This window comes from Anabrus simplex, chromosome 5 (assembly GCF_040414725.1).
Source record: "Anabrus simplex isolate iqAnaSimp1 chromosome 5, ASM4041472v1, whole genome shotgun sequence".
Taxonomy (NCBI): domain Eukaryota; kingdom Metazoa; phylum Arthropoda; class Insecta; order Orthoptera; family Tettigoniidae; genus Anabrus; species Anabrus simplex.
The window spans coordinates 310,431,211-310,458,202 of NC_090269.1; the positions used below are offsets into that span (position 1 = coordinate 310,431,211).

General features: G+C 42.0%; 1 protein-coding gene across 1 annotated transcript in view; it reads left to right on the forward strand.

Annotated features, from left to right (window-relative positions):
* The window catches only part of LOC136874512 (uncharacterized), a 799,993-nt gene that overhangs the window by 26,248 nt on the left and 746,753 nt on the right, over positions 1 to 26,992 (forward strand). Inside the window, exon 3 of the mRNA XM_068227822.1 lies at positions 4,467 to 4,724. Within this exon, the coding sequence (XP_068083923.1) occupies positions 4,467 to 4,724 (258 nt within the window). The remainder of the gene's footprint in view (positions 1 to 4,466; positions 4,725 to 26,992) is intronic.

Sequence of the window (26,992 nt, forward strand, 5' to 3'; positions counted from 1 at the left end):
CATGTGTTTATGGCATCTACCGCAACACATTTGATTCGCAGGGAAATGGGCTGTATTGCGGAGCAGTATCCTCCTTCGAGACATGTGTTTATGGCATCTACTGTACTTCTTGCTGTAACTTATGCTGCTTCATATGGTTACGCATAATTTACAGGAAATTATTTTAACAGCATTGGTAATTTCCTCACCCTTAAATATTGTAGGGTTAATTATTATAATTAATTCGTTATATCTATGATTTGAAAGGAAGTAGTCGGCTTTTTGAAACGTTGAAAGGTCATGGTTTGTGTCACGTACCTATCAGCTTGCATTCGGGAGATAGATGGTTCGAACCTTACTGTCGGCAGGCCTGAAATTGTTTACCGTGGTTTTCCACTTTCATATCAGACAAATGCTGGGCCTGTGTCTTGGTCGCTTCCTTCAACTTCTAGACCTTTACTGTCCCATAGTCACCATAAGACCTATTTTTACGGTGCAACACAAAGCAAATAGTAAACAAAAAGAAAATAGAATTTTCCCCAATAAAAAGGAAATGTGATACAATTCGCTATATGGAAAACATGTTGGTCTTAAAATGTGTATATTTATTCCGTTCGCATTAATACGCATGGGCATGCAATGCATCTTTATTACGATCGTTCAGTTACTTTGGTTCGTTTGGAACTCCTCATGGAGTCTTGGATTTCGATAGGTGCTGCGGGATTTCGCGTAGAGTTTCGCCCAACGGAATTGTTAAAAATACGCATAATGAAACCATACGATACAATAATTGTGACCCTGGATCGAAGCGCACAACATTCCAGTTTAATCGCAGAGCTGAGCTTCATATACTCTCAAGAGATTAAACAGTCATTATAACAGACAAACCGCATATTTTCACCTTCCTCCAACTCCTATTTCTCCCGAACCATGCTGGGCTCGCTGGTATGAACTGTGTCGCGTATGTTCAATAGGCCCTGTTTTATGACTAGATGCCCTTCCTGACGCAAGGCTGTGTGCAGATAAGCATTCGCTGTGTTGCAGTGCTAGTTGAGAGTGCAGTGCTTTTGCGTGTATATGAGGAGGAGTGTAGTAGAACAGACACAAACACGCTATCCCCGGGACAGAGGAATTAATAGTATGCTATTAAAGGCACCCACCCTGCCGGAAATCAAACCCTGGACCCTCCCATATTGTAAACAAATGGTATATTTCGGTAATTCCCGATTATTATAATCGTAACAACGGGATTTATGCTGTGGTTGACTACTGTCTTATCAATCCTGCAGTAGTCGCGCGGTAACACACAGTCCAGAAGAAGGTACTTTGTCGTTGCCTTCTGCATCGTTGAATTTTAGAATCATATGATTTCAGCGTCTTTTATGACCAGCTGTTATGTGTCTATATATTGTATTTTTTTAACAATTTTATTTAAGTCGCACCGATACATATAGGTCTTACGGCGACGATGAGATAGGGAAGAGCTAGAGGTGGAAAGGAAACGTCCGTGGCCTTAACGAAGGTACGGCCGCGCATTTGCCTGGTGTGAAAATGGGGAACAACGTAAACCACCTTCAGGCCTGCCGAAAGTGGGGTTCGAACCCACTATTTCCGGATTGCAACCTCACAGCTACGCGACGCTATTTCATATATTTTTATTAGTGTAAAGTTGTTGAAATAAATAGCATATGTGTACTCACAGTCCCATGTGAATATTAATGTTACAATGAAGATAACCAAGATAACAATTACGTTTAAATTTTTATCTTTACTGAATGCTGATGTTATTGTTTCTCTGGTGCTATATCCAGCAAGTAACGCAGACGCTCGTGTTATTATCTTATTTTGAAGCATATTCGTGGCTGAACTACTGTTAATAACTTGATACCTAGCATTTCATCAAGCATTATTGCGATTTTCAATCTCGGAGAGGCAGTCCACTCGAAATTACAACCCCCCAAAGAGGTCACTGTGCATACTTATGCAGATTAAACACCTTCCAGGTATAGCTGAAAAGACTATAGCAAGTACTATATTTGTTATATGTAATTATTCATCGGACAGAGGTGATTGACTAACTCCATTTAGATTTTATTTTTGGGTTCCTTCTTCTTGTATCTGCGTTTAAAACAAGGTGCACATACTGCAATGTCTCATACAATGTCTTGAATGTTTCACCATTTGTAATCGGATGATAAAGGGGAATACTTAGAAACGAGTTATAATGAGAAAGATGCATTTTCAGAAGCTGAGGTCAGTGACAATGACCCTGACTTTATTCCATCCATGGTAATTAAAGAATTAACCAGTTACATGTACTGATCAGATTCGGAACATATAATCTGTGTTAGCTAGGATGAAGCTAGTTGAAAGTTCCACAATTGAAGATGATGCTATTGATGAATTATTGACAGTGCCTGGACACAGCCACAAACTTTAGAGTTACTGAAACTAAAGAGAGGAGGACACAAAACATATTCTTACCTGAATTCTGATGGAATGCAATTCATCACACAAAACAAGTACCCTTTTGTAATTATTGAGATGAACTAGGAATATTTTCTATTTAGAAAGTCTCTTGAAGAAGAATTAAAAAATCCAAGAGGACAGAGGATATGTACCAGTAAATGGACTTGAAATGCGATGGGGGTTCCTTGAAAGTATGCTACAATGCACATTTCATAACGAGACCCTATTTTTCGGACGATTATCCATTATTCAGAGTGAATTTGACCTAGGTTTCCGTTCAAAGGAGGGAGGACCGCATGAATCTAATGAAATAAATGTATCTTTGCATCACTATTACAACAAGAACCTTGTGATCTCTTATCTTCCTATGCTTATGTGTGAAGGGAAATGAGCCTCAAAGATATTATACTGTGGGAGTGCGTAAATACGTCCTACGGTGCGGTAAGGTTAATTTCCTTCACACATGATTAGACTGCGAATATTATTTTATTCAGTAATAGAATGCAAACTAATTTGATTTTTAGGAGGTGTCGTCTGGGCCGTTCTTCCATAATGTAGTGAGAGTAACGTAACTACAATGGGTTCTGACGGGGCGAACCCCTAATGCTTATGCAAAGCTCATAGTATAACCGTTGTGCAATTTAGACTCTACTTGTTACTCGCTTCAGTAAGTTTCCATTCTAACCTATTACTGCCTAAAATTTTGGGCTCTACACATGAGCATACGGAAATAAACACAACTAAAATTGCTGTGCTGGACTGCATATCCATATGTGGCTAGGTGGCGTTACCAGTGTTAAGGAAAATAATGGAATACGCGGTATTGATTATCAAGCGACGGTATGTTATACTATTTGAGCTACAATGGATTTTTTTTCACCGGAGATATTTGAATGCTGTTTCTTATCAAATCTAACTCTAGATATTAGTTTTTTACAATTGGCTTTACGTCGCGCCGACACAAGAATGTATTAGTTATGATTACAACAGATTAACACTCTGTCTTCAGTTGATGTTCATCCATGATTTGGAGAGAAAAGTATCTGTCAAGCACGAATGATCTGCATTTAGGGCTATCACCCAGGTGGCAGATTCCCTGTCAATTTCTTCCTAGCTTTTTCTTAAATATTTTCAAAGAGCTTGTAAATGTCAGCACTTCCTTTGATATATTATTTCAATCCCTTACTCCTGTCCTTTAAATAAATATTTGGTCCACCCCGTCCTCTTGAATTCCAAGTTTATTTTCAATCAAGCTTATTCTTCAACTTATGTCATTCCACGCCAACTCACCATTGACAGCTTGAAAGATACTATATAGTCGAGCATCTCGTCTCCTTATTCCCCAGTTTTCCCAGCCCAAAGTTTGCAACTTTTTGTCGGAAATCACCCAGAACAAATCGAGATGCTTTCACTTGAATTTATTCCAGTTCTCGTGTCAAGTAGTCCTAGTGAGGGTCCCATGCACTTGAGCCATACTCTAGTTGGGGTCTTACCGGAGACTTATACGCCCTCTCCTTCACATCTTTACTACAACCCATAAATAATCTCATAACCATGCGAAGAGATCTGTAACCTTTCTTAACTATCTCGTTAATATGATTACCCCAATGTAGATCACCCTTTATGTTAACACCTAGGTACTTACAATGTTCTCCACGAAGTACTATCACCCCATCAACACAATAATTAAAACTGATAGGACATTTCCTCTTCATGAAACTTAAAACTTGGTTTTTCATCCCATTTACATTCTATACATCGTCTGCCGTCCATCTCACAAAATTGTTAAAGTCCGCCGGCAATATTATATTCGTTAATTAATTAATTAATAATTAATTAATTAATTCATTCATTCATTCATTCATTCATTCATTCGTTCATTCATTCATTCATTCATTCAAATTCGTTATTGACTGTCTTATTTAAAACGTGAGAATTCTATCATATGTTCTTGCATTGCAATCTGTTCCATCATTTGAGTATAGTCTTGTTGTAAGTGAACGTTTCTCTTTTTTCAGCGTTACGTTGCGAGTGGTGGCACACCACGCCATGGTGCCTGTCCTCAAACTGTGGTACCACGCAGAGGCCATCCCAGACCTGATCCAGCAGTGCTCGTTCGGCTGGGTGGCTCTTCGGCAATTCTGTATTACGGTGGTGGATGACACGAGGGTAACGTGGCACGAGGCTGAACAGGAGTGTGGACGTCGAGGGGGCCACCTGGCGAGCATCCGGAGTGAAGAAGCGCAGGCCACCGTAGACAACTTGCTGCTCTACAGGTAGGCTATATATCAACATCTCAGTGCATGGTTCTAAAGCTGCCCAAAAGTGTGGACAAGGGGTACACTTGTGTTACTGGAAACCGTCTAAAAGCAATCGCGCTCAATATTTCACAACAATTAGTTTGTTCTCATTGTTGTAACTACAGGATTGTTCACGTTCATCTGTGACTATTTAAATTCAAATGACTGCCTGATCAGCTATTCTGGTTCAGCTAATATTGTCTTGAGCTGTTATCATTCTGTTCCTGAGGGAAGTAAATATGAGATTTTGTGATTGTCAACGTGAGAAAATTCAAGATGCTACCGATGTTGAATGTCAAATACTACATCAATATGTCATTAGACGTGAATCCTCTCTTCAAAGTAATGTATGCAGTAGGGCAGTGGAAAGCATTCAGGATACCATTTTCAGTTATTATTTGGCATTAATACGGTATTAGGTTATAATATTCAAAACACAGTGTGTTTCACTGTGTTGTCGCGAGTGTTTAGCGGCACGTGAAACAACAATTATTATTATTATTATTATTATTATTATTATTATTATTATTATTATTATTATTATTATTATTATTATTATTTATTAGGCTACACAGGAGCAGTAAGTTATGACCTGCCCAATAGCGGTTCGTGGTGCTCGACCGTCTCAGCTTTCTAACGTTGTCTACAGACTCTCTTACACAAAGCGCGTTGGCCGTGTTGTTAGGATCACGTATCTGTGAACTTGCATTCGGGAGATGGTGGGTTATAATCTCACCGTCGGCAGTCTTGAATACGGTTTTCAGTTGTTTCCCATTTTTAAAGCAGAAAACAATACGGGTTGCACCTTAAATAAGCCCACAGCCACCACCTTCCCAATCCCAGCCCTTTCCTATCCTTGCGTCGCCATAAACCTGCGATGTGATCGTCAGACATTAAACCACCAACAATGAAGAGACTCTTAATTTCAGTCTTGAGCATTTTGATCTTGTAGAATTCTCTTTGACTCATTCTTTCTACTTGTTTTGATTTCTATAGGCTTAGACCGAGAAATTGAGAAATCCCCCTGTTAATCTGCATAAGTGTGAAGTCATCTCCTATAGAGCATAATAATGACGGTGAATTAACAACTTCAAGGATGTCCATAAAGAACGCAAGCAAAAAAATGCTGATGGACGGAGAAAAGAAAACAATCTGCAAGAGGTAGAATGTAGGGATTCTGGGTGGCAGAAAAGGCTTCTAGAAATATTCACTATTATCACCATCATCACCATGCATGGTCTCACTTGCCAGTCACCGAGCTGAAAATTTCAGAATTGGTGCCAAATTAGCGGCCAATGTCAACGTTCTATTTTTATTTTATTTTACTTTTTTGCTAGCACGTGTAGCAACACAGAAGTAATGGACGGTTTTTAAGGATCTGATCAATATGCCTGGTCGATGCAGCAATCGTGGCATAGACTGCTATGGTATCTTCCCGCCTTTCAAATTACAAATGCCCCGGTCGTGGATCCCGTGAAACTTAGAATTGTGAATTGGACTTTGTACATATAATGCGCTATTGCAGCTTATGTTTTGTACTGATGTGGATTTTCACTTATAGCCACACAAGTTCTAGGAGCGGTTACAGGATTGATAGATAGTTTGTAATGTTTGATATTCGATGACTTTTCTCCAGCTAGTACGGCTGTCATCTTCAGAGTTTGCATCTGTTCTTTGCGCAAATGGTTAGAAGCAGAAGTGGTCCGGGTCCTTGGTTGAATGGTCTGAGTACTCCCGTACCGTCAATAACCATAGAAATACGCAACATGAAGATATCCCTCCACATACGGTTAGCATCAGGAAACACTTCCGCGTAAAACACTGGAGTAAGTTTAATGCGGCACTCAGCCTCCGATCCAAAAAAAAAAAAAACTAATCAGACGAGGCTATACCAAAGGCCGCTACGCTGAAGTTTAAGTTGAGGACTCTGACTGGAAACTGCAATGACCGGTGGTAGTTATGGGGTGATACCGCTCTCTAGACAGATCAGGAGAGTGACAGCCAACTGGTCTGGTGAATGATCATTTTTTAAAACAGTTGTGGTCAAAATCTGTCCGAATGTATGTACATGCTTTAAATAGCCATGTCCGTGTGGTTTGAATCCCCGGCACTAAATTAAGGGAAATGGACCTGGTTGAAATCTGTCCTTGTCAGCGGTTATATTTTAAATGACACGCACACGTTTATTACACAGTCCTCGTACGCGTTAGTTATTATTTATAAATGCATATCGTCACTAGCTCGTGTGAGCTAAATCGCAACGATTCTATTTCATAGACATGATATAGGCTTTTGGACTTATGCCGTGTCAAGAAAATAAGGTGAAATTCTTTACGTTTCGCAGAGAACTGTGCTCTGCGTCATCATAAGAAAATCTCGACTGTCCTCGAGAAAGGCTTCCAAAACAATGAGGTTTGAATTTAGACGTTACCCAATAGAAGTGGAAATGGTACGTTCATTCGTCGCCAGATGGCTCCTCGAACGCGGTACAGCGAAACAAAAGCTGACGGAACCATCAGAATCAGTCTGAGAGGGTCACATAACATAACATAACATGCGTAGGCACATACGAAGGTATGACATTGACACAAGTCTGGAATGAAACATCTGGCGAACTTCACTATTGTTATTTCGTTTCGGTGTTTTCCAAATTCGTACATTCCTCATCGCCAGAATGGAGAACATTTCGTACGATATTGTTAAAATGTTGACCTAAAAATTATGTCTACAGAATTTCAAAAAGGGAGACAAAAGCTCACAACATGGAAAACGCCTAAACACTTCTGGGGGGGGTTCCAAATATATCACATAGCCATATAAAACAAAAATACAAGAGAACATTTGAACTTGAGAACACGCAAAGGATTCTTCGAGTCCGACTGTCACTTATTACAAGTAAATATTAGGCCAATCCCAAGAAACAGGAAGACAACATTGAAAAAAATTATAAGACAAGACCCAGAATACTTGAAGATAAAAAGGGACAAAATTATTGAACAAATTAATCAAAGGCAACAGAAAGTTAGACAGACTTAGCGAAGACAGTTCAGAAGGCAATGCTTTGGGGTCTACCTCCTAGGAAACGCAAACATAGATGATGGAACGCAACTTGTGACCAAGCAATTAAACTGAGCTGTGTATGGGCCCGTAATTTGTTTGTACTCTTTTTCTGTGTCTAATCGTGCATTGAAGTCTCCTAAGATAATTTTAACATGTCTTTCTGGTATTTTGTTTGTTATTTCTTCCATGTCTTTCCAAAAGTCTTCCTTGTGATCCCAGCCACACGTTGTGTACAAGCATGTGATGTATACCTTGGGTTTGCAATGTATTTATGACATGTGAAATAAAGACGGAACAGGGAAGTTTATGTTTATAAGATAAATAAGATACTCTCGGTTACAACGGAGCGTAACTAAAACTGTATTATTTCTGTTTTGAGAATATATTACATGCGAGTTTAAAAAAATTGCGTCAATGAAAAAAGAGAAATAACACAGTGAAACTGACCAGCTCCTTTCAGAACGTCATCTGAATAATTTGTATGTTAGACTTCATTATTAATGCAGTATCGCCGGGCCGAACTGAGAGGCTGCTCAGGTGGTTGAGGCACTGGCCTTTTGAGCCCAACATAGCAGGTTCGATCCTGGCTCAGTCCGCTGGTGCTTGAAGGTACTGAATTACGTCAGCCTCGTGTTGGTAGATTTACTGGCATGTAAAGGAAATCCTGCGGGACAATTTTCTGGCACCTCGGTGCCTCCGAAAAACGCCAAAGTCAGTTAGTGGGCTGGAAAAAGATTATTATTATTATTATTATTATTATTATTATTATTATTATTATTATTATTATTATTATTATTATTATTATTAAAGTATCATCTGTTTAATGGTTATGCGAGATGCTTTAGGCAATGATAATTGTTTTAATGTAATAAAGCTATTAATCTCGAGTTGAACCGTTAGTTTACTGCAAGGGAAATGAATTAGAAGGTATGAAAAGGAGCTCCTTATTACTGATCCTAGTACTTTATTGTGTGCTCGAAATGTTCACTCTCATGGGCAATGCATATTTTCAGTCATTTCTCGAGAGATGCCACCACAAGCAAAGAGTATCCCTCGATAGTGCAGCATATGCCGTCCCTTAATGCACTGGGTTAATGATATTACATCTCTAAAATCAGTCGGTCAGTTTCGATTTGTATCCTAGGTGTGTCCAATCTCTAACCGGAATCGTGTTCAAGCACCGAGCGCTGTCACATATTCGACTCTTCCAAATTGGTTATTATCTGTAAGAAATGCACCGTACTGAGTGCTGGTGGTTTGAACCCTAGTTGGTAGATGCGATCCCCTATCAGTCAATGGATATTTGAGGTTTCTTAATTCTCTCAGCCTCGTGTCGGTAGACCTAGCAGCACGTAAAGAAAAACTCTTACACGACAGGATTCTGGAACCTTGTCTTCGAAATCCGTAAAAGTAATATTATTTTAATGGATATGTCTACCTCCTAAAGCCAGTTATTAAAGAGTGTATATAATGTTTATGAAGCATTTCCACCAGTTATAAAAAAATTAACTCGGGCAAGACATTACAAAGCTCTAGAAATAGCCTCATTTATTCACCACTTTTCGCATTTCATCAATTTACCCTAATTTAATCAATGCAGAGCGTGAAATGAAGCCATCTAGAGTACAAGCTATGCAGATTACATTTTGTAAAGGCACTTTGTATGTATTTACAGCAATTATCCTGGATGGACAGGCATTGAACACTGTGGAACATTATGCATGTTCTCTTTTAATGCACAGTTACTCGGTAAGAGGAAATTACCTCATTACTTTTTCATTAATGACGTTAAATATAGTTATATAACGTGCTCCAGCGAAATGTTTACTACATTTTAGAGCAGGCCTGGCTAAAATGTTCTCCTCGGACATATGCTTTCTAGCCGCTCTCCTGCCGGTGTGGAAAGAATGAGAGAAAAGTCAGACAGCAGTACAGTCACCTTACCAGCCTGTCTTCGATGAAGATTCAAACTTCACTGGACTCAGAGTAGGCTTCGATTTGTTTAGCAGAACTTTCTCGCTTTTGGCAAAGAATGTACCCCATTACTTCCACCTTAAAATGATACATCTAGGGTGCAACACTTCGTTAAAGAACGTATTTCCACCCTAATTGCTGCGTGCCCAAGCGCACAGCAAAACTCTAGAGGGGTGAGATATAAACGAGGGATGTACCGAAGAGTTGTCGCAGGTTGAAAATTTTCTCTTATCCGGTGCTGGAATAACCTGAATTTTAATCGATTAATCCGCTGCTAAGCTAAATTCCACAGACCTGACACCACACATAATTAAGATTATAATTATCAAGAGCCAGTAAAATTAGTTGCTTGTGCTAAACTGAGAGATATGCGTATTAACGGGAGCAGCCGTTAACATCTGGCGAGCTCGTACAAAGGAAAAGGGACTGTTTTCCGGTGGTTTCCCTTGAAGCTGGCGACCTTGAGAGACTGCAGAATCTGCGGTGAGAAGGGAAGGGCCCTCCTTGTACTTTGGACGCCACAACACCAAAATTGTGCACAGTTTTCTACAAAATACTTCCTCAAAAGCGTTATCCTCGTATATACAAGTAACCTGACAAATTTCTATCAATATTCGGTGGCATACACGTATTCTGTTATGAATGTGACCACGTCCCGGCAACGCGCGGGTCAAACGTAAATAAACTAAGACACGTCCCATCTCAGATCACGTTATTCCTTGTTTTGCCGAAAAGAATGAATGCATGTGCCTGTAAGCAAAGTGTTCATTTTACAAAACCAGTAATATACATCTTTCCATCATGTTGTGTTTGATTGCCCAGATTACCCTTCAAGAGACCGATTTCAGCACAAATACTTGGTGCTTATCCCCGCCTACCACCACTGTCAGAAGACATCCGTCACTTTTACGGAATACCGCAGTGGTGGGAGATAACCAGAGCCAGATGTTGATGCGCTTACGGGGTGCGCTGGAGCGCGAGAAGCACAAATCTTAGCCACCGCTGATATAGAGCATAATCATTCAGAATATTAACCAGCATTTTCATTGGCTTATTCACACTCGCAATGAGAGGGGTGAAAACGACGATGTTAAAGCGCGGGTCATGGCAACGTGATCAATATAAAGCTATGGACGAACAGTAGTAGGAAATATATCCACTACCCCAGGCTCCAGTAAGTATATTGGACTTTCCTGGTCATGGTATTCTGGGGGGCCAAGAACATAATGAAAAGAAGAAGAGTCGGAGCTTCCCAAAACCTCTTCGCAAACACTATATTGGCATACTCATCACCACAAATACGTTGGTCAAACTAGGCAAAATTAAACAGCTTACAGATACTCACTTAAAGTAATTATCATGTAGTCATGTACATTTTACACTTATTTTGGGTTGGCCGACCTCAGTTTTTCAGGAGTTTTCCTCAGTGGTTAATTACCTTATATTATTGATTGTTTTTCTCTTCTATGGACGGTTTAATTTTATTTTATTTTTATATTTAAAAAAAGGTTGTTCTACTTTTGGTATCAAGATTAAATTATTTTACCTTCTTAAAGGTATGTTGTTGTTCTTTCTTTCACTTTTTGGTGTTCTGATGTCCAGTACAGTGGTCAATTAAAATTATCCACGGTTTGTTGTGACACTTCTCCTCTTGTTAAGGTAAGTTTTTCTTGTTCTCTTGTTGTTGTAAGGAGTGTATAGTGTCTGATTGAGCTTACACTTATTTCTTACGAACTGGTGCAGTTGTGTAACTGCTAGTTCATACCTTGGGCTGGCCGTTATGGTTGTTGTTGTGGTGTTTGACAATGTAACGGCACACAGATATACTATAAACATTTCAAATCAAAATCCTTGCTATACAAGAAACACGTTTCACATACGAAAACCATTTCAACACAGAAATTTACAGGATATATAAAGGAAAACCTGCCGTCAGACGGTGAATGCCCACAATGTTTGGCACAGGATTTGCAGTGCATAAATCAGTCATTGACAATATCTTAGATGTCGATTCAGTGTCGGAAAGGATCCCTACAACGACGAGAAAATTAATATATATTAGGTTAGATTTGTATACATGTATCACATTTCCAAGGCATCTTCAAGCTTTTACAGAATACGAATTAATGTACATTCAGCAAAAGAAGCAATGTGTATTTTGTACAGAGTAAAAAAAGCTTCAACAATAAACATTTTATTTGCGTTGTACAAATCTGTTGCTTTGCATACAACATAAAATTCGTCATCGAGTCCAGCACGGAACCTAAATCAAGCGGTTAGAAAGCTATGACATTAACCTCCAGATCATGTGCATTCACTTCTAAATAGCCTCTTCTGGTAAGTTTTTCTTCGCATTGCACTTGAACATGTAATTTACGGTAACACTGTGCACATTAGCTGATTAGAGTACAGAAATACTTGTAATCATGATTATCTCCGATACCAGGAGAAATAATTCCCTTTGGTCACGTCATGACATTTAAGATGTTTATCATAACGATCATTTATACTGGTCGCGAATGATGAAGTTAAAGGTTGGAATAATTTTTTACGGTCAAAGCGTATAGAACCAGGTCCGAGCGGCAGGTAATATATGAAGGGGTCACGTGGAAAGTATTCCGACGTTAATGATATTTTAGTATGTTGTTTGTGAGTACTCTGTGAAGTATAAATTTCGTGGCAGAGCCGGGAATCGAACCCAGGCATCCGGGAGTGTGGCAGCTAATTACATTAACCACTACACCACAGAGGCGGACTACTAACTATTTTGGAATCAAACAGTTTAGAAATATTCAGCAACATTTTAGTTTGGCAGCCAGTACGTGGTCCAGGGGTAGCGTGCCTGACTCAGAGGCTCCGCGTTCGATTTCAGGCGAAGTTAGGATTCCTGTTCTGAGGGCTTTTTCAAGGTCTACTCAACCTGCGTGAGAAAAATTGAGGAGCATTCTGACGGTGACATTGCGGTCCCGGTCTTGAAAGCCAAAGATAATAATCCCGAGAGGATTCGTTACGCTGATCACGTATTAACTCGTGAGCTGAAAGACCTCGGGCTTAGAAAAACTAACCTGCTTTTTAGGCCAAGGTATACCAGGGCTCTAGTCCCAGAAAGTTTATTTTCTTTGGTTTTTATTCTATTTTAATGTTAGGTCACGTGTATTTTATCTATCAATCAATCAATCAATCAATCAATCAATCAATCAATCAATCAATCAATCAATCAATCAATCAATCAATCAATCAGTCACTACTGTTCTGCATTTAAGGCAGTCGCCCAGATAGCAGATTCCTATCTGCTGCTTTCCTGACCTTTTCTTAAATGATTGAGGTGCATATGGCCCTCAGGTTCACTCAGCCTACACCAAAAATGAGTACCAGATTAATTCCTGGGGGCAAGGCGGCCGGGCGTAGAGCTAACCACTATACCCCATCACGTGGCGAGGTTAACAATGGTGGAAGCCTTTACCTTCCACTCCTCCAAGGGCCTTCTTGGCCTGTACGGAGGTGACTTTGATTTGCATTGCTTTCTTAAATGATTGCAAAGAAATTTGAAATGTATTGAACATCTCCCTTGGTACGTTATTCCAATCCCTAACTCCCCTTCCTCTAAAGGAATATTTGCCCCAATTTTTCCTCTTGAATAGCAGCTTGATCTTCATATTGTGATCTATCCTATATTTAAAGACACCACTCAAACTTATTCGTCTACGGATGTCATTCCACGCCATTTCTCCACTGACAGCTCGGAACATAACACTTAGTCGAACAGCTCGTCTCCTTTCTCCTTTCTCCTTTCTCCCAAGTCTTCCTAGCCCAAACTTTGCAACATTTTTGTAACGCTACTCTTTTGTCGGAAATCACCCAGAACAAATCGAGCTGCTTTTCCTTGGATTTTTCCCAGTTCTCGAATCAAGTAATCCTGGTGAAGGTCCCATACACTGGAACCATACTCTATTTGGTGTCTTACCAGAGACTTATATGCCTTCTCCTTTAAATCCTTACCACAACCCCTAAATACCCTCATAACCATGTGCAAAGATCGGTACCCTTTATTTACAATCATATTTATGTGATTATTCCAATGGAGATCTTTCCTTGTATTAAGACCTAGGTACTTACAATGATCCACAAAAGGAACTTTCACCCCATCAATGCAGTAATTATTAAAACTGAGAGGACTTTTCCTATTTGTGAAACCTGATTTTTAACCCCGTTTACCATCATATCATTGCCTACTGTCCATCTCACAACATTATCGAGGTCATTTTGCAGTTGCTCACAATCTCGTAACTTATTTATTACTCTGTATAGAATAACATCATCTGCAAAACGCCTTATCTCTGATTCCACTTCTTTACACATATCATTGATATATGTATATAAGAAAATATAAAGGTCCAATAATACTGCCTTAAGGAATCCCCCTCTTAATTGTCAAAGGGCAGATAATAGTGTAGTGTAAACCATCTGCTGCTATTTTTTTACTGGATGCAGTAATTTTTGCACAGGTCAGAGTGGTATGTAGCTTCCACTGAAGTCTCAGTCTCATTTACGACTGAGGCGTTTTACAATCCGCAAGGTATGGACAGTGTTGAATATTGATATTCGGAGCACGGTTAGTGTGTCTGAGTGTAACACTCACTGGGCCGGTCCCACTGCAGTAGTAGTCTCTGGCTAAGTGAGGTAAAAATCAAATGGTGTATGACTTTTAGTGCCGGGAGTGTCTGAGGACAAGTTCGGCTGGCCAGATGCAGGTCGTTCGATTTGACACCCGTGGGCAACCTGCACGTCGTGATGAGGATGAAATGATTATGAAGACGACACATACACCCAGCCCCCGTGTCAGGGAAATTAACCAATTATGGTAAAAATTACCGACCTTGCCAGGAATCAAACCCGGGACTCCTGTGACCAAAGGCCAGCACGCTAACCATTTAGCCATGGAGCCGGACGCTAAGCGAGGTAAGCAGTAGAAAACCACCTCTTTCCACCTCTTGCCTTGTACGCCTCATCATGACGCTGCCAATGGTTCTTGTGCTGTCCCGCCTTCAGCGGTGCTGTACGAGGATCCAACCAACCTGCAGAGTGATGATGATGATGATGCTTGTTGTTTAAAGGGGCCTAACATCGAGGTCATCGGCCCAAACCTGCAGAGTGAAACTTAACAGACTATAAGGGAAGCTCCAGACACAATTACCCATTAAAGTCATTTGGAAATAAATTCGTTTCTTCAGTGGGTAAATTTGAAAATGATTTTGGGCAAATGATTACATTCTATAACAGTTAATACACTACTTAGATAGAATTAAAACAGGAAAAGGTGATCACTGAATTCCCGATATGAAACTAAAATGAAAGACTTTAAGGAAAATCGATTATCGCCTGAAAGAGAGAGACAGGTATAACAACATGCGAAATATAACACTGTGTTAATTTGAGAGAAGTTGACTGTGTATATGGTAACTTTATATTACTTGGGGCGTTCATAAATGATTGGCACAACAATTTTTTCGTGTTCACAGGAACCATTTAAAGAACACAAATTATATTACGGTACAGGTATTCCCTGCCAATATCTATGCACTTTTGTCATCGTTCTGGCAGCTTCCATATTTGCGTAGTAGACCATTCTTTGGGGGCATCCTGGCGCCACTGGTGGACAACTGCATGACGTTTTTCATCTTACAAAGGGAACTAGGAAAGTTTTGCAATGTGAGTGAACGCTTTAGACTTTTTCAAACTAATTTCCACCACACTCAATATACTTCTCCCTACGTCGAAACCAGTCACTGAACCAACTCTGCCACTTTTCTTCGTATACGTTTTCATACTCCTGATCCCATGCTGCCAGAAGCTCCTCGTCGGATGCAAAACGCCGCCATTTCAGCTTCATCTTCACTTCTGGGAAGAGTGCGAAGTCACATGGGGCAAGATTAGGACTGTATGGACGGAGAGCAAGCACAGTCAACGCTGATCTGGCAAGAAAATCCATTGTTACATTAGCACGATGTGCTGGAGCATTGTCGTGATGCAAGAGCCAAGTGTTGAGCCGTGACCTTCGACGGAGCTGCTTGAGAGCCTGAGGCAGAGAAGTATCACTGTACCACTTCGCAGTAACTGTCCTTTTTGTTTCTAGCCCAACCCGAGTCAGGATGCCCCGTTTAGTGAAGAATACTGCAATCATCCTTTTCTTCACTGACCTTCACTTTCGCAACCCTCATCTTCAAACAGCCACACCTTGTTCTGGGATTTTGTTGCGACATCGTAATAATAAAGCTAAGTTTCGTCACCTGTAACGATGCTATTGACATTATGCAAAGTCCCATTTTCAAACTGTTTTAGCATTTTTCGGCAGCATTTCACTCGATGTGCCCTTTGTTCCCTGAAAGTGAATGGGGCACCCAAAGGGAACAAATCTAACATGGGGATGGTCGTGTAGAACTGAATGAATAGGTGGTGCAGGGATGTGGGGAGTCTCTTCTACCTGCCGATAAGTGAACCGCCCCTCTTGCTGCAACATTTTCCTCACACCTTCAATGTTTTCCTCAGTCACTGATTCAGACGGTCGCCCAGAACGAGGATCGTTTTCAACCCAAAAATGTCCCCTCTGGAACTCTTTGTACCAGCGGAAAATTGTTGTCCAATGTGGACAGTCTTTCCCCAGCACAGGAGTAATTTCCTCCAGGCACTGGACAACAGTTAATCCATGAGCAAAATTGTAGCGGATAATTGCGCGATATGCACCTGACCTGACCAAACTGACATCATAAATTGCTTTCATTCCCACTTCTTGGTAACAACTAGTGTGAAAGTCGCGCCTTGCTGTCTTCTAGACCGGTTTTAAACCCTCTTTTCATCCCTCACCATAACAGGGGTGTCTAGCCAACCGTTCTTGCGTATTGCAAAACTTTCCTAGTGCCCTTTGTACCTCGCATGACCTCTTTCATTACGCCGAGTAGGGCATAGTCGCTAGGAGTCAGATACGGTGAATATGCGGGATTTGGCAGCACAGTAAACCGTCTTCATCTTCAAATCCTCATGGATGATGGTGTGAAGGGTTCCCAGTGATTGACCTGTTACCTTCTCTAGTTCATCAAACGTGATTCGCCTGTGCCCCATTATCATTGACACACTGGGCAGTTGTTACACGCCCAGTGCTCTTACGTTGTTCAGCACAATCCCTGCCGTATCTGAACTCTGATACACTCCAAAACACGGATCTCCGACTTGTGCTTTGTCCCTACATATGGCTACCAACTTCTTGTGAATGTCTGAAGCAGTCTCTCATTCCCTGTCCGAGTCGTTGTCTAAATGGTCAGCGTACTGACCTTCGGTTCAGAGGGTCCCTGGTTCAATTCCCGGCCGGGTCGGGGATTTTAACCTTCATTGGTTAATTCCAATGGCCCGAGGCTGGATGTTTGTCCTGCCCCCAACATCCCTGCAACTCACACACCACACATAACACTATCCTCCACCACAATAACTAGCAGTTACCTACACATGGCAGATGCAGCCCATCCTCACCGGAGGGTCTGCCTTACAAAGGCTGCACTCGGCTAGAAATAGCTCCTTCCCTCCAGAGAAACCACACTGTCCACCGTTGTCCATGCTTGTCTGCTTCCATGTTGTCGTATGGATGTCCACCAGCCTACTCGCAAGACGGAACATGTGCTGCTGCAATGCGCCACCTATGGCAAGGAGCAACACCATCTGGTGGCAGTAGACAGTACTATAGTCTATCTTGACGCATACATCGCCACACATTCCAAAGAGCTACTTTGCAGTTGTTATAGGGGGGAGTGCCAATCAGTATTGAACGCACATAGTAGAATATATTCCAGGTGGTCCCTGTGTTCATTATGCCATATTTCACACTTTTATCTCATAATTCCGGTTCCTCGGCGTTTACTTTAGCATTCATCTTTTAAGAAAAAGTTTTAAATAGTGTCTTCCCAAGAACGAGAAATCGTGGAACCAAGATACCTGGGTGGAACTGCAATCGGTCTTGCATCTAGTTGTTGCTGTAAGAATTCACTGGGTGCAGTTCTTCTCAAATGAACCTCTGTAGCATCGGCTGCATCCACGGGGAATTCCCAGCAGGCATGGCAGTATATTGACTTGAATATAAAATTTAATATTAGAGGACTCGTACTGCTCCGCATCATAGGTCAGATAACTCGTCTTGATAGCCCTGTCGTAGTCACATTGTGTTGCTTGAACTTTTCATTGGTTTTATGAACATTTAATTAGAAGCGCGTTATGGTATGCCGCAGTTTGTACTCAGAATTAACCCATTCTTACGTCATCATGCCGTCTGTTTGGTAAATATCTCTCCATATATTTTCTTTATTACCCTGCAGTTCTTCGTGTAAATCTTGGGATTGTGTCGTTACTTAAAATCGCAGTTCTTCTACATGAAACGGTTGTCTTGCGAGCTCATAGGTTAGACTCGAAGGAACGTTTTTTGTGAGGCGGAGAACATTTTAAAGATACATGGCCTTCACTCCTTCTGGTGTAGCTAGGTTGCCGAGCTCGATAGCTGCAGTCGCTTAAGTTCGGCCAGTATCCAATATTCGGTAGATGGTGGGTTCGAATCCCACTATCGGCAGCCCTGAAAATGGTTTTCCATTTCCACACCAGGCAAATGCTGGGGCTGTACCTTTATCAAGGCCACGGCCGCTTCCTTCCAACTCCTAGGCCTCTCCTATCCCATCGTCGCCATAAGACCTATCTGTGTCCGTGCGGGGTAAAGCAAATAGCAAACAGAAGTTATTAGGAACGCTCTGCCATCTGTTGAATATATTTGGAGGCTGGGAAATGTTAAGAGAATCAAAGAGTATCCAGCAGGGAATAGTACTCTTGCGTCATCAGAAAAAGTGTATACTCTTTGGATTTACAGGTAGTAATGAAACATGGCTGCATGCAATGACATTACTAAGGATGGAAATCACTTACTGTATATCGGAATATTAATGAAAGTGTTAGTCGCTTAGCAACCTGGTAAGTATAGAACGTATTGCGGGTTAGGGTAAGCCATCACCTGCAATTATTGAAGTGGTCATTTAATCATTTAAGCCTTCACCTGTAATTATTGGATTTATCATTTAATGATTTAAGCCTTCACCTGTAATTATTGGATTCGTCATTTAATGATTTTACTAGCAGTTTCCCGCTGGCTCCGTCCGCAATCTACAAAGTATGGTGTTGTTCGTTACTATCCTCACGTATGTATTTGCAAAGTTTCGAGTTAATGATATAAAGCACATGATCTGCTGTGGTAATAGAATGTAATATTATGTCAAAAAACACTTGAAAATACATCACACAAAGAAATTGAATTAAAAGTTCCTTGGAACAACATTACGTGATGAACTGTTAAAAAGTCCTTCAAAGTTCTTCGTCGTGGAGACAAATGTACTTATAAATTTTCTCAGAATCTACCCATTTAAGTAGTTATTACCTCAAAAAAAGCACTTGATTCACTGAATGTTTTAGACCAAACGAACTGCGTACCACAATTAGAACGAAAAATATGATTGCTTTAATGAGAAAAAAAGTTGAAGAAATGAGACGTCAAACTGAACCTGCACTCATAACCTTCCTCAGAATCAACCAATTTGAATAGATAAGAGCTGAAATGAAAGAGCTTGATCCACTGAGTGTTCTTAGGCCAAAACGAACTCCGTACCTCAATTATAACCAAAGATATCATTGCTTCAAAAAGACACAAAAATTGAAAAAACAAGTAATTTGAGGAAGGCGGAAGTTATTTATAGTACCTGATGACAAATCTGTGCATCAATAACTTTCAGTTAAAAACTGAAGAAAATCGCCCGGATAGAATGGGCGGACTGATTGACTTTAATTTTCATATTTTTTAATATATAGATTTTATGGTTACTTAAGTTAGCTGAACTTAGAGAGGGCTGCCGACAGTGGGGTTCCAACCCCACGAATACTGGATACTCGCTGCACTTTAGCGACTGAAGCTATCGAGCTCCCTTACTCAGAAACAGACTGCTCACACCTCGTCCTTTAGGGAGGACAATTCCATCTGAATGCCAGAAACATCGGCACTCAGCAAAATATTTTTAATAGTGTTTTAACGATGCACTGAAACATCTAAGGTTTTCAGCGACGGATGGATGGGAATGGGCTAGGATTGGGAAGGTATCGACCATGGCATTAATAAATGTAGAATAGGTACAATCCACAACTTTTACCTAGTGTGAAAGTGGGAAACCACTGAAAACCATCTCCATGGCTGCCGACGGTGAAATTCGAACTCACCATCTACCGAATACAATCCCATAGCTACGCAACCCTAAATGCATTGCCAACTCGCTCGGTTCATAATAGTCTGGACAACAAAATCCATATGTTGTTATGATTTGTGACTTCACGCGCACATGAATGTTATCAAAGGTTACCTCTAGAATACACACAATTTAAAATAGTTTAAGTTCTTCAGTATCAATGTTGTTCAATCAAGTACTTCAACCTCTGAGATTTAGAAAGTCACTCTTAACGACATGGTATGGGAAGGTTATTGGCACGCATATATACTGTACAGCACACACTGTACTGTACATGCATGATTACCTCCCTCATTCTGGTCACGGCACAGGATCAATCTCCGCTTTGCGTGCTGAGAGTTTCAACACCGCTTTGAGGGAAAGGAAGTCATGCGTGTTGACACAACTTCTCCCCTCGGAAATGAGACAATACTTTGGCATTACGTGAGCACTGTACAAGCAAGGACTTTGACTTAAATCGGTTCCAGTATTGTATGGCATATATTCTTGGAAAACTTGCCTTGATCCTGTACAGTATGAGGCTTATCCACAAAGGGGAGGTCAATTGTCATGTACATTGCGTTTAATCTTACATTCAGCCTAGGAAATTAGGAAAACAGCACAGATTTTGGTTGAATATACTTGCGTAAGATATATCCCACTGTTTATGAAACGAGTATCCTAGTCAACACCGGTGGAGCTTAAGAAATACAAAGGCACCTCTTTGTGGTAGGGCTTGCATGTAACACTGAATGTCGGTGTAACTTTGGAAATGAAAAGGAACCTACTTATGATACAGCTTTCATATAGTACTGGAGATACCGTAGCTATGGTCACGATATCAGAAGCTACGTATAACTAAATATACCACGACCTCAACGAATGAATTATTTCAATAATCGTCATTTTGTTTTCATTTTTGCCTGTAGTTTGGTGTTGTACTGACATACAGCGGACATTGCCAACGCTAGAAACGGGCTAGGACTAGGAAGAAATACGTTCTGATCATAATTAAGATACGGACGTACCATCTACATGGTTTGAAAATGTGAAATCATGGAAACTACCTTCATGGCTTTCGGTGGTGGAGTTAAAAGCCATCGTCTAACAAATACGGGTTTCAATCACATGAGACGCACCAGTAAGACTTTCAGTTATTATGTCCTATAGAATATTGTGGCGGACTTCACCAAACAATCGTAAGTCCTGAGGAGGAGCAACCTGGTCGGGACTAGACCGCAAGTGACGTCACTGTGTTGGGACCTCGCTACTCGCTGCACAGCGAACCAGTCGGGAGAGAGTCGGGCATGCAATAGCCAGAGCTTCCACCATTGCTGTCCCCATTGCCCTGCTACCTCAATGGAGGCCTCCGGCGTTGTGAGAAATATCTGGACGGTGCGCCCACCATATCCGCCTTCGAAAGGACTCTGGAGGCGTCTCCTTTCTCGAAGCATCCACATTGGACGGGCCCAGCTATAAAGGATAAGCCTTACGAGATTGTGCGGATTCAGTTCAGTTGAGAAGAGGTAACCTCTGTTGGTGAGCAAGTCGAGTGCAGTGTGTGAACTCTGAGGGTCAGCCTGAGTTGGGTAGCTAGTGTACGGAGTGTTCTGTCCGTGGAAAATGACAAGGAAAGGGCACGTACCAGGGAATCACGGATCTTATGTAAATTTCGCACACACATTAAACGAGCCAAGAATAACACAACGAACAAAACAATTCTATCGGAAATTAACTTATGCAACCTAGAGAAAGCTTTTAATTTCCCACGTTTGAATTGACGCGCTTGGCTACGCAGGACTGCGGTGCGTGCTGGGTTCACCCGTCGTGGGACCGCGCCACTTATCTCCTTTTCTATTCCGTTAGTAATTGCGTAGCACTTCACGAAAATGATGTAGTGGTATTATGGGGAATAATGTAATTCCTGAATTGATTGTGGGTCAATAAATGCAATAGAATAAGATTGTTATAGTAGAAATGAAGGTTAACAAGGGACGTTACACACGAAAGCAAGTTATTGCGTACAGCTTTTGCAAAAATGACGCTCGTGGTAGAAATGTTGAAAGCACAAATCGGTTCTACACCTAATGAAGCGAGGATAAGGGCTTAATATTGGTGATGGATTGCGACTGGAATCGCAAGGAGTCGATTCCATATGCCTGAGGAATCGAGTATCCGACTCCGGAATCGATTCCGAGTAACTAGTAGCACCATGTATGATATAGATACGTAAACACGTGCAGCACGAATGTGTTCTGTAATGTGAGATCGTTTTGGTTTATAGCCAGATCACTCTACAAGCCATGCCTGCTCTCATTGTAGTGTCCTGGAGTTATACAGGATGAAGCGTAATTCGCGCACTCGGGCGTCGCAGCGCGACTCCTCACATGCCAGCAATAAAAAAATGTCTCTTACAAAATTTCGTCTTGCGAGTATATCCGGTAGAAAACGGACGTTAAAGAGTAGCAATCTGGCAACACTGTAACCATATGTAGGGTAACTACCACTGTCAGCACGTCGTCGTCGTGTTGTACAGTTGGTGCAGTGGGTAGTGTTTTTGGTTGGCATGCAGGAGGTCGATGGTTCGATCCTGGGTTGAGGCGCATTTTTTATTTGATAATTTCCATCTGAAATTACCTACTGTAATACAGTAAGACATCGTTTCTGAAGTCACATGTATCCTACATTTACAACATAATAATAATAATAATAATAATAATAATAATAATAATAATAATAATAATAATAATAATAATAATCCGCCTCTGTGGTGTAGTGGTTAGCGTGATTAGCTGCCACCCCTGGAGGTCCGGGTTCGATTCCCGGCTCTGCCACGAAATTTGAAAAGTGGTACGAGGGCTGGAATGGGGTCCACTCAGCCTCGGGAGGTCAACTGAGTAGAGGTGGGTTCGATTCCCACCTCAGCCATCCTCGAAGTGGTTTTCCGTGATTTCCCACTTCTTCTCCAGGCGAATGCCGGGATGGTACCTAACTTAAGGCCACGGCCGCTTCCTTCCCTATTCCTTGCCTATCCCATCCGATCTTCCCATCCCTCCACAAGGCCCCTGTTCAGCATAGCAGGAGAGGCCGCCTGGGCGAGGTACTGGTCATTCTCCCCAGTTGTATCCTACGACCAAGAGTCTGAAGCTCCAGGACACTGCCCTTGAGGCGGTATAGGTGGGATCCCTCGTTGAGTCCGAGGGAAAAACCTAACCTGGAGGGTAAACAGATGATGATGATGATGATGATGATAATACATTGAGATACGTACTAAACAGCATGCGGTTACCAGACGCAACACGCAATGTTGAAAGGCAGAATTATTGGGACCATGGTGATAACACATACAAATTGTAACCGAGTTTGGACATAATTCGCAGAGCACGTTGCTAGGCCTACTGGTAACGTAAGGCCCTAACGAAATGTAATGGACCTAATCGAGGCAAGAATAATAGTTGGTACTAATCTATGGGGTCCGCCTCTGTGGTGTAGTGGTTAGCGTGATTAGCTGCCACCCCCGGAGGCCCGGGTTCGATTGAAAAGTGGTATGAAGGCTGGAACGGGGTCCACTCAGCCTCGGGAGGTCAACTGAGTAGAGGTGGGTTCGATTCCCACCTCAGCCATCCTGGAAGTGGTTTTCCGTGGTTTCCCACTTCTCCTCCAGGCAAATGCTGGGATGGTACCTAACATAAGGCCTTCCCTCTTCCTTGCCTACCTCTTCCAATCTTCCCATCCCTCCACAAGGCCCCTGTTCAGCATAGCAGGTGAGGCCGCCTGGGCGAGGTACTGGTCATTCTCCCCAGATGTATCCCAGACCAAGAGTCTGAAGCTCCAGGACACTGCCCTTGAGGCGGTAGAGGTGGGATCCCTCGCTGTGTCCGAGGGAAAAGCCGACCCTGGAGGGTAAACAGATGATGATGATGATGATGATGACTAATCTATGGGACCATTGGAGGAGGGTACAATGAAAACAGGTTTCACATCTAGTAGATGAAGTGGTGCGAATAAATTCACGCCCACGACGTGGAAAGGGCGCCTTTCAAAGCTGACCAATGAAAACGATTGTTCGTCCATTTCTAGGATCGTAGTATGTAAGTGCAAATGGTTTCTAGAGGACCCGCTGCAATCGCTGTTGACGATTAAGATGCCACCTGGACTACATTTCATCATCATCATCATCATCTGTTTACCCTCCAGTGTCAGCTTTTCCCTCGGACACAGCGAGGGATCCCACCTCTACCGTCTCAAGTGCAGTGTCCTGGAGCTTCAGACTCTTGGTCGGGGATACAACTGGGGAGAATGACCAGTACCTCGCCCAGGCGGCCTCACCTGCTATGCTGAACAGGGGCCTTGTGGAGGGATGGGAAGATTGGAAGGGATAGGCAAGGAAGAGGGAAGGAAGCGGCCGTGGCCTTAAGTTAGGTACCATCCCGGCATTCGCCTGGAGGAGAAGTGGGAAACCACGGAAAACCACTTCCAGGATGGCTGAGGTGGGAATCGAACCCACCTCTACTCAGTTGACCTCCCGAGGCTGAGTGGACCCCGTTCCAGCCCTCGTACCACGTTTCAAATTTCGTGGCAGAGCCGGGAATCGAACCCGGGCCTCCGGGGGTGGCAGCTAATCACGCTAACCACTACACCACAGAGGCGGACCAATTCTGACAGTTACTCATAATAATATTTAGCAGTAGTATGAAACATTCTTCTCCTTCGGGTTTATCTACCAATTTTCTCACACCTGTGGGGTAGCGGATGCGAACGGTGTCGCACATGTGGATTTGGCTCTCCTTTACGGCCGGATGCCCTTCCTGACACCAACCCTACGTGGAGGGAGGGATGTAATCACTATCGCGTGTTTCTTTTGTGGTTGGTAGTGAAGTGTGTTGGGTGAATGTGAAGAGGAGAGTGGTGGTGGTGGTGGTGATTATTGTTTTAAGAGGAAGTACAACTAGGCAACCATCCTCTATATAACACAAATCAGAGGGGAAAAATGGGAGGGTTCCGACACTTCGAAAAATGAAAATATCGGCCAAAGGAAGACAAGGACCACGAAGGGCGTGAAAATAAAAGACTCCCTGTCCCTCGAAAACCTAATAACGTTGGGGTCGGGAAAGAACAAGAGTTCACCAAGAGAGGCCGGATAGGATAGATGAAAGTGAGGAGCCTGGCACAAGTAATTTGAAGCAATGCCAGGACTCAGCTAAGGGCCCCGTATTCGCCAACCCACGCTCCAAATTTCAGAGCCCCTGGGGCCCATTTTAGTCACCTATTTCGACAGGCAGGGGATACCGTGGGTGTTATTCTACTGCCCCCACCCACAGGCGAACCCCGCCGGGAATCGAACCCGAGACCCTCTGAATCGAAGGCCTCAACGCTGACCAATCAGCCAATGTGTGGGGCAGTAGCACGAAATGCTCATTCCAAATTAAATGTAATGGAAGACAGGTATGCTACGGAACAAGTTGTGTACTTATTAAAAATGTGACTTAATTCCACAGAATTTATTCGTTTATACTATCGATATTTGAAAACCACACGAGATAAATACAGTATAAGCAGGCCAAATAACAATGTCGATTGCTACACCCAGTTTCGAAATGTGTAAAGTGATTTCCAGACTACGAGGATAAATTGTTATTTCATTATTATGTGGCATAATTCATTCATGAAAACCAATAAGACATTTCACTGTATACAAAAGAAATAGTAAATATTGCACTTTCGAATTTGTCCCACTTATATACTACGGAAGACTCACTCTAGGCAGGGCGCCCAGCACACTCTGGTGTCGTCATCGGGAACCGATTTCTCGCATGCGACATTGAGTGCGATTTCGGAGTCGTAGGAACCGATTCTCGCGATTCCAGGTGCCATTCGCGCACATCACTACTTAATATCACATGTTCCATATCTTTCTTCTAACGAAAAAATAATTTTGCTCATGTTGATTACTATTATACAGACAAACACTTGTCTCATACAACGAATATAAGCGTATGTCAGCGGGGCCTATAAAATCAGCTGCTGGATAGTGCGAGTTCCGGATAGGGTATGGAGTAGCAGCCGAGTGCGTTAATTCAAACATACAAAATGTAACCTTTATGTAGGTCGCACGACTGAATTTCCACAAGAAAAAGTATTTTCGCCATTGTGTCATTTAACATCTGTGCAATATTTACTTAAGATCGACAATTCTCCGGTACGCGCCCTTCCCTTGTGAGTGTTTGTTCTGCCTGTCTGTTGCCGTGGAGGAGTGTCTCGGGCTAGCCACCGCATAGTGAACGTCGGGTTCTGGAGTGGCATGGGAGAAAACACTGAACGAAGACTGCATTTTTTAGTGCGAACAGTGTACGTCGTATTGAAATGTGAGACTGTCGTACGCGGGTTATGAACTGAAGACTGTGATATCGAAGGCGAGAGTGACCGTGGGACTGATCGAGATTAAGTGCATCAATTACAGAAGTGTGTGTAGTTTAGTTGTTTAGACTGTAAGTGCCAGCTGAGAAAGATTGAGTGTGAATTAGTGAAACTGAACCTTGAGAACGGTGAGAGAGCGTGAACTGAGAAATTGTGGGTGTTGTGTCGTATAAGTTATAGTCCACGTGTGTCTGTGTATTTGTGTAAATAGTTATTAGTAGATATAATTAATAAATGGTGAGGCTGTGCTTAAATGAAGGTCACGTCCACTTCCTACCAACTCTTAGCCATTTCCTACCCCATCGACACCATAAGACCTATCTATGTCGGTGCGATGTTATATAAATTGTATTTTTTAAACATAAAATGATACCTTGTCCTCAAATAAAGGTAATGGCGTTTACTTAGACATAACATTTTAAGTATATTTATGCACTCTGGTGTGGAGGGTAAGAGAAGTAGAGGGAGTCCAAGGCAACGAGTTAAAGATAAGAGGTAAAG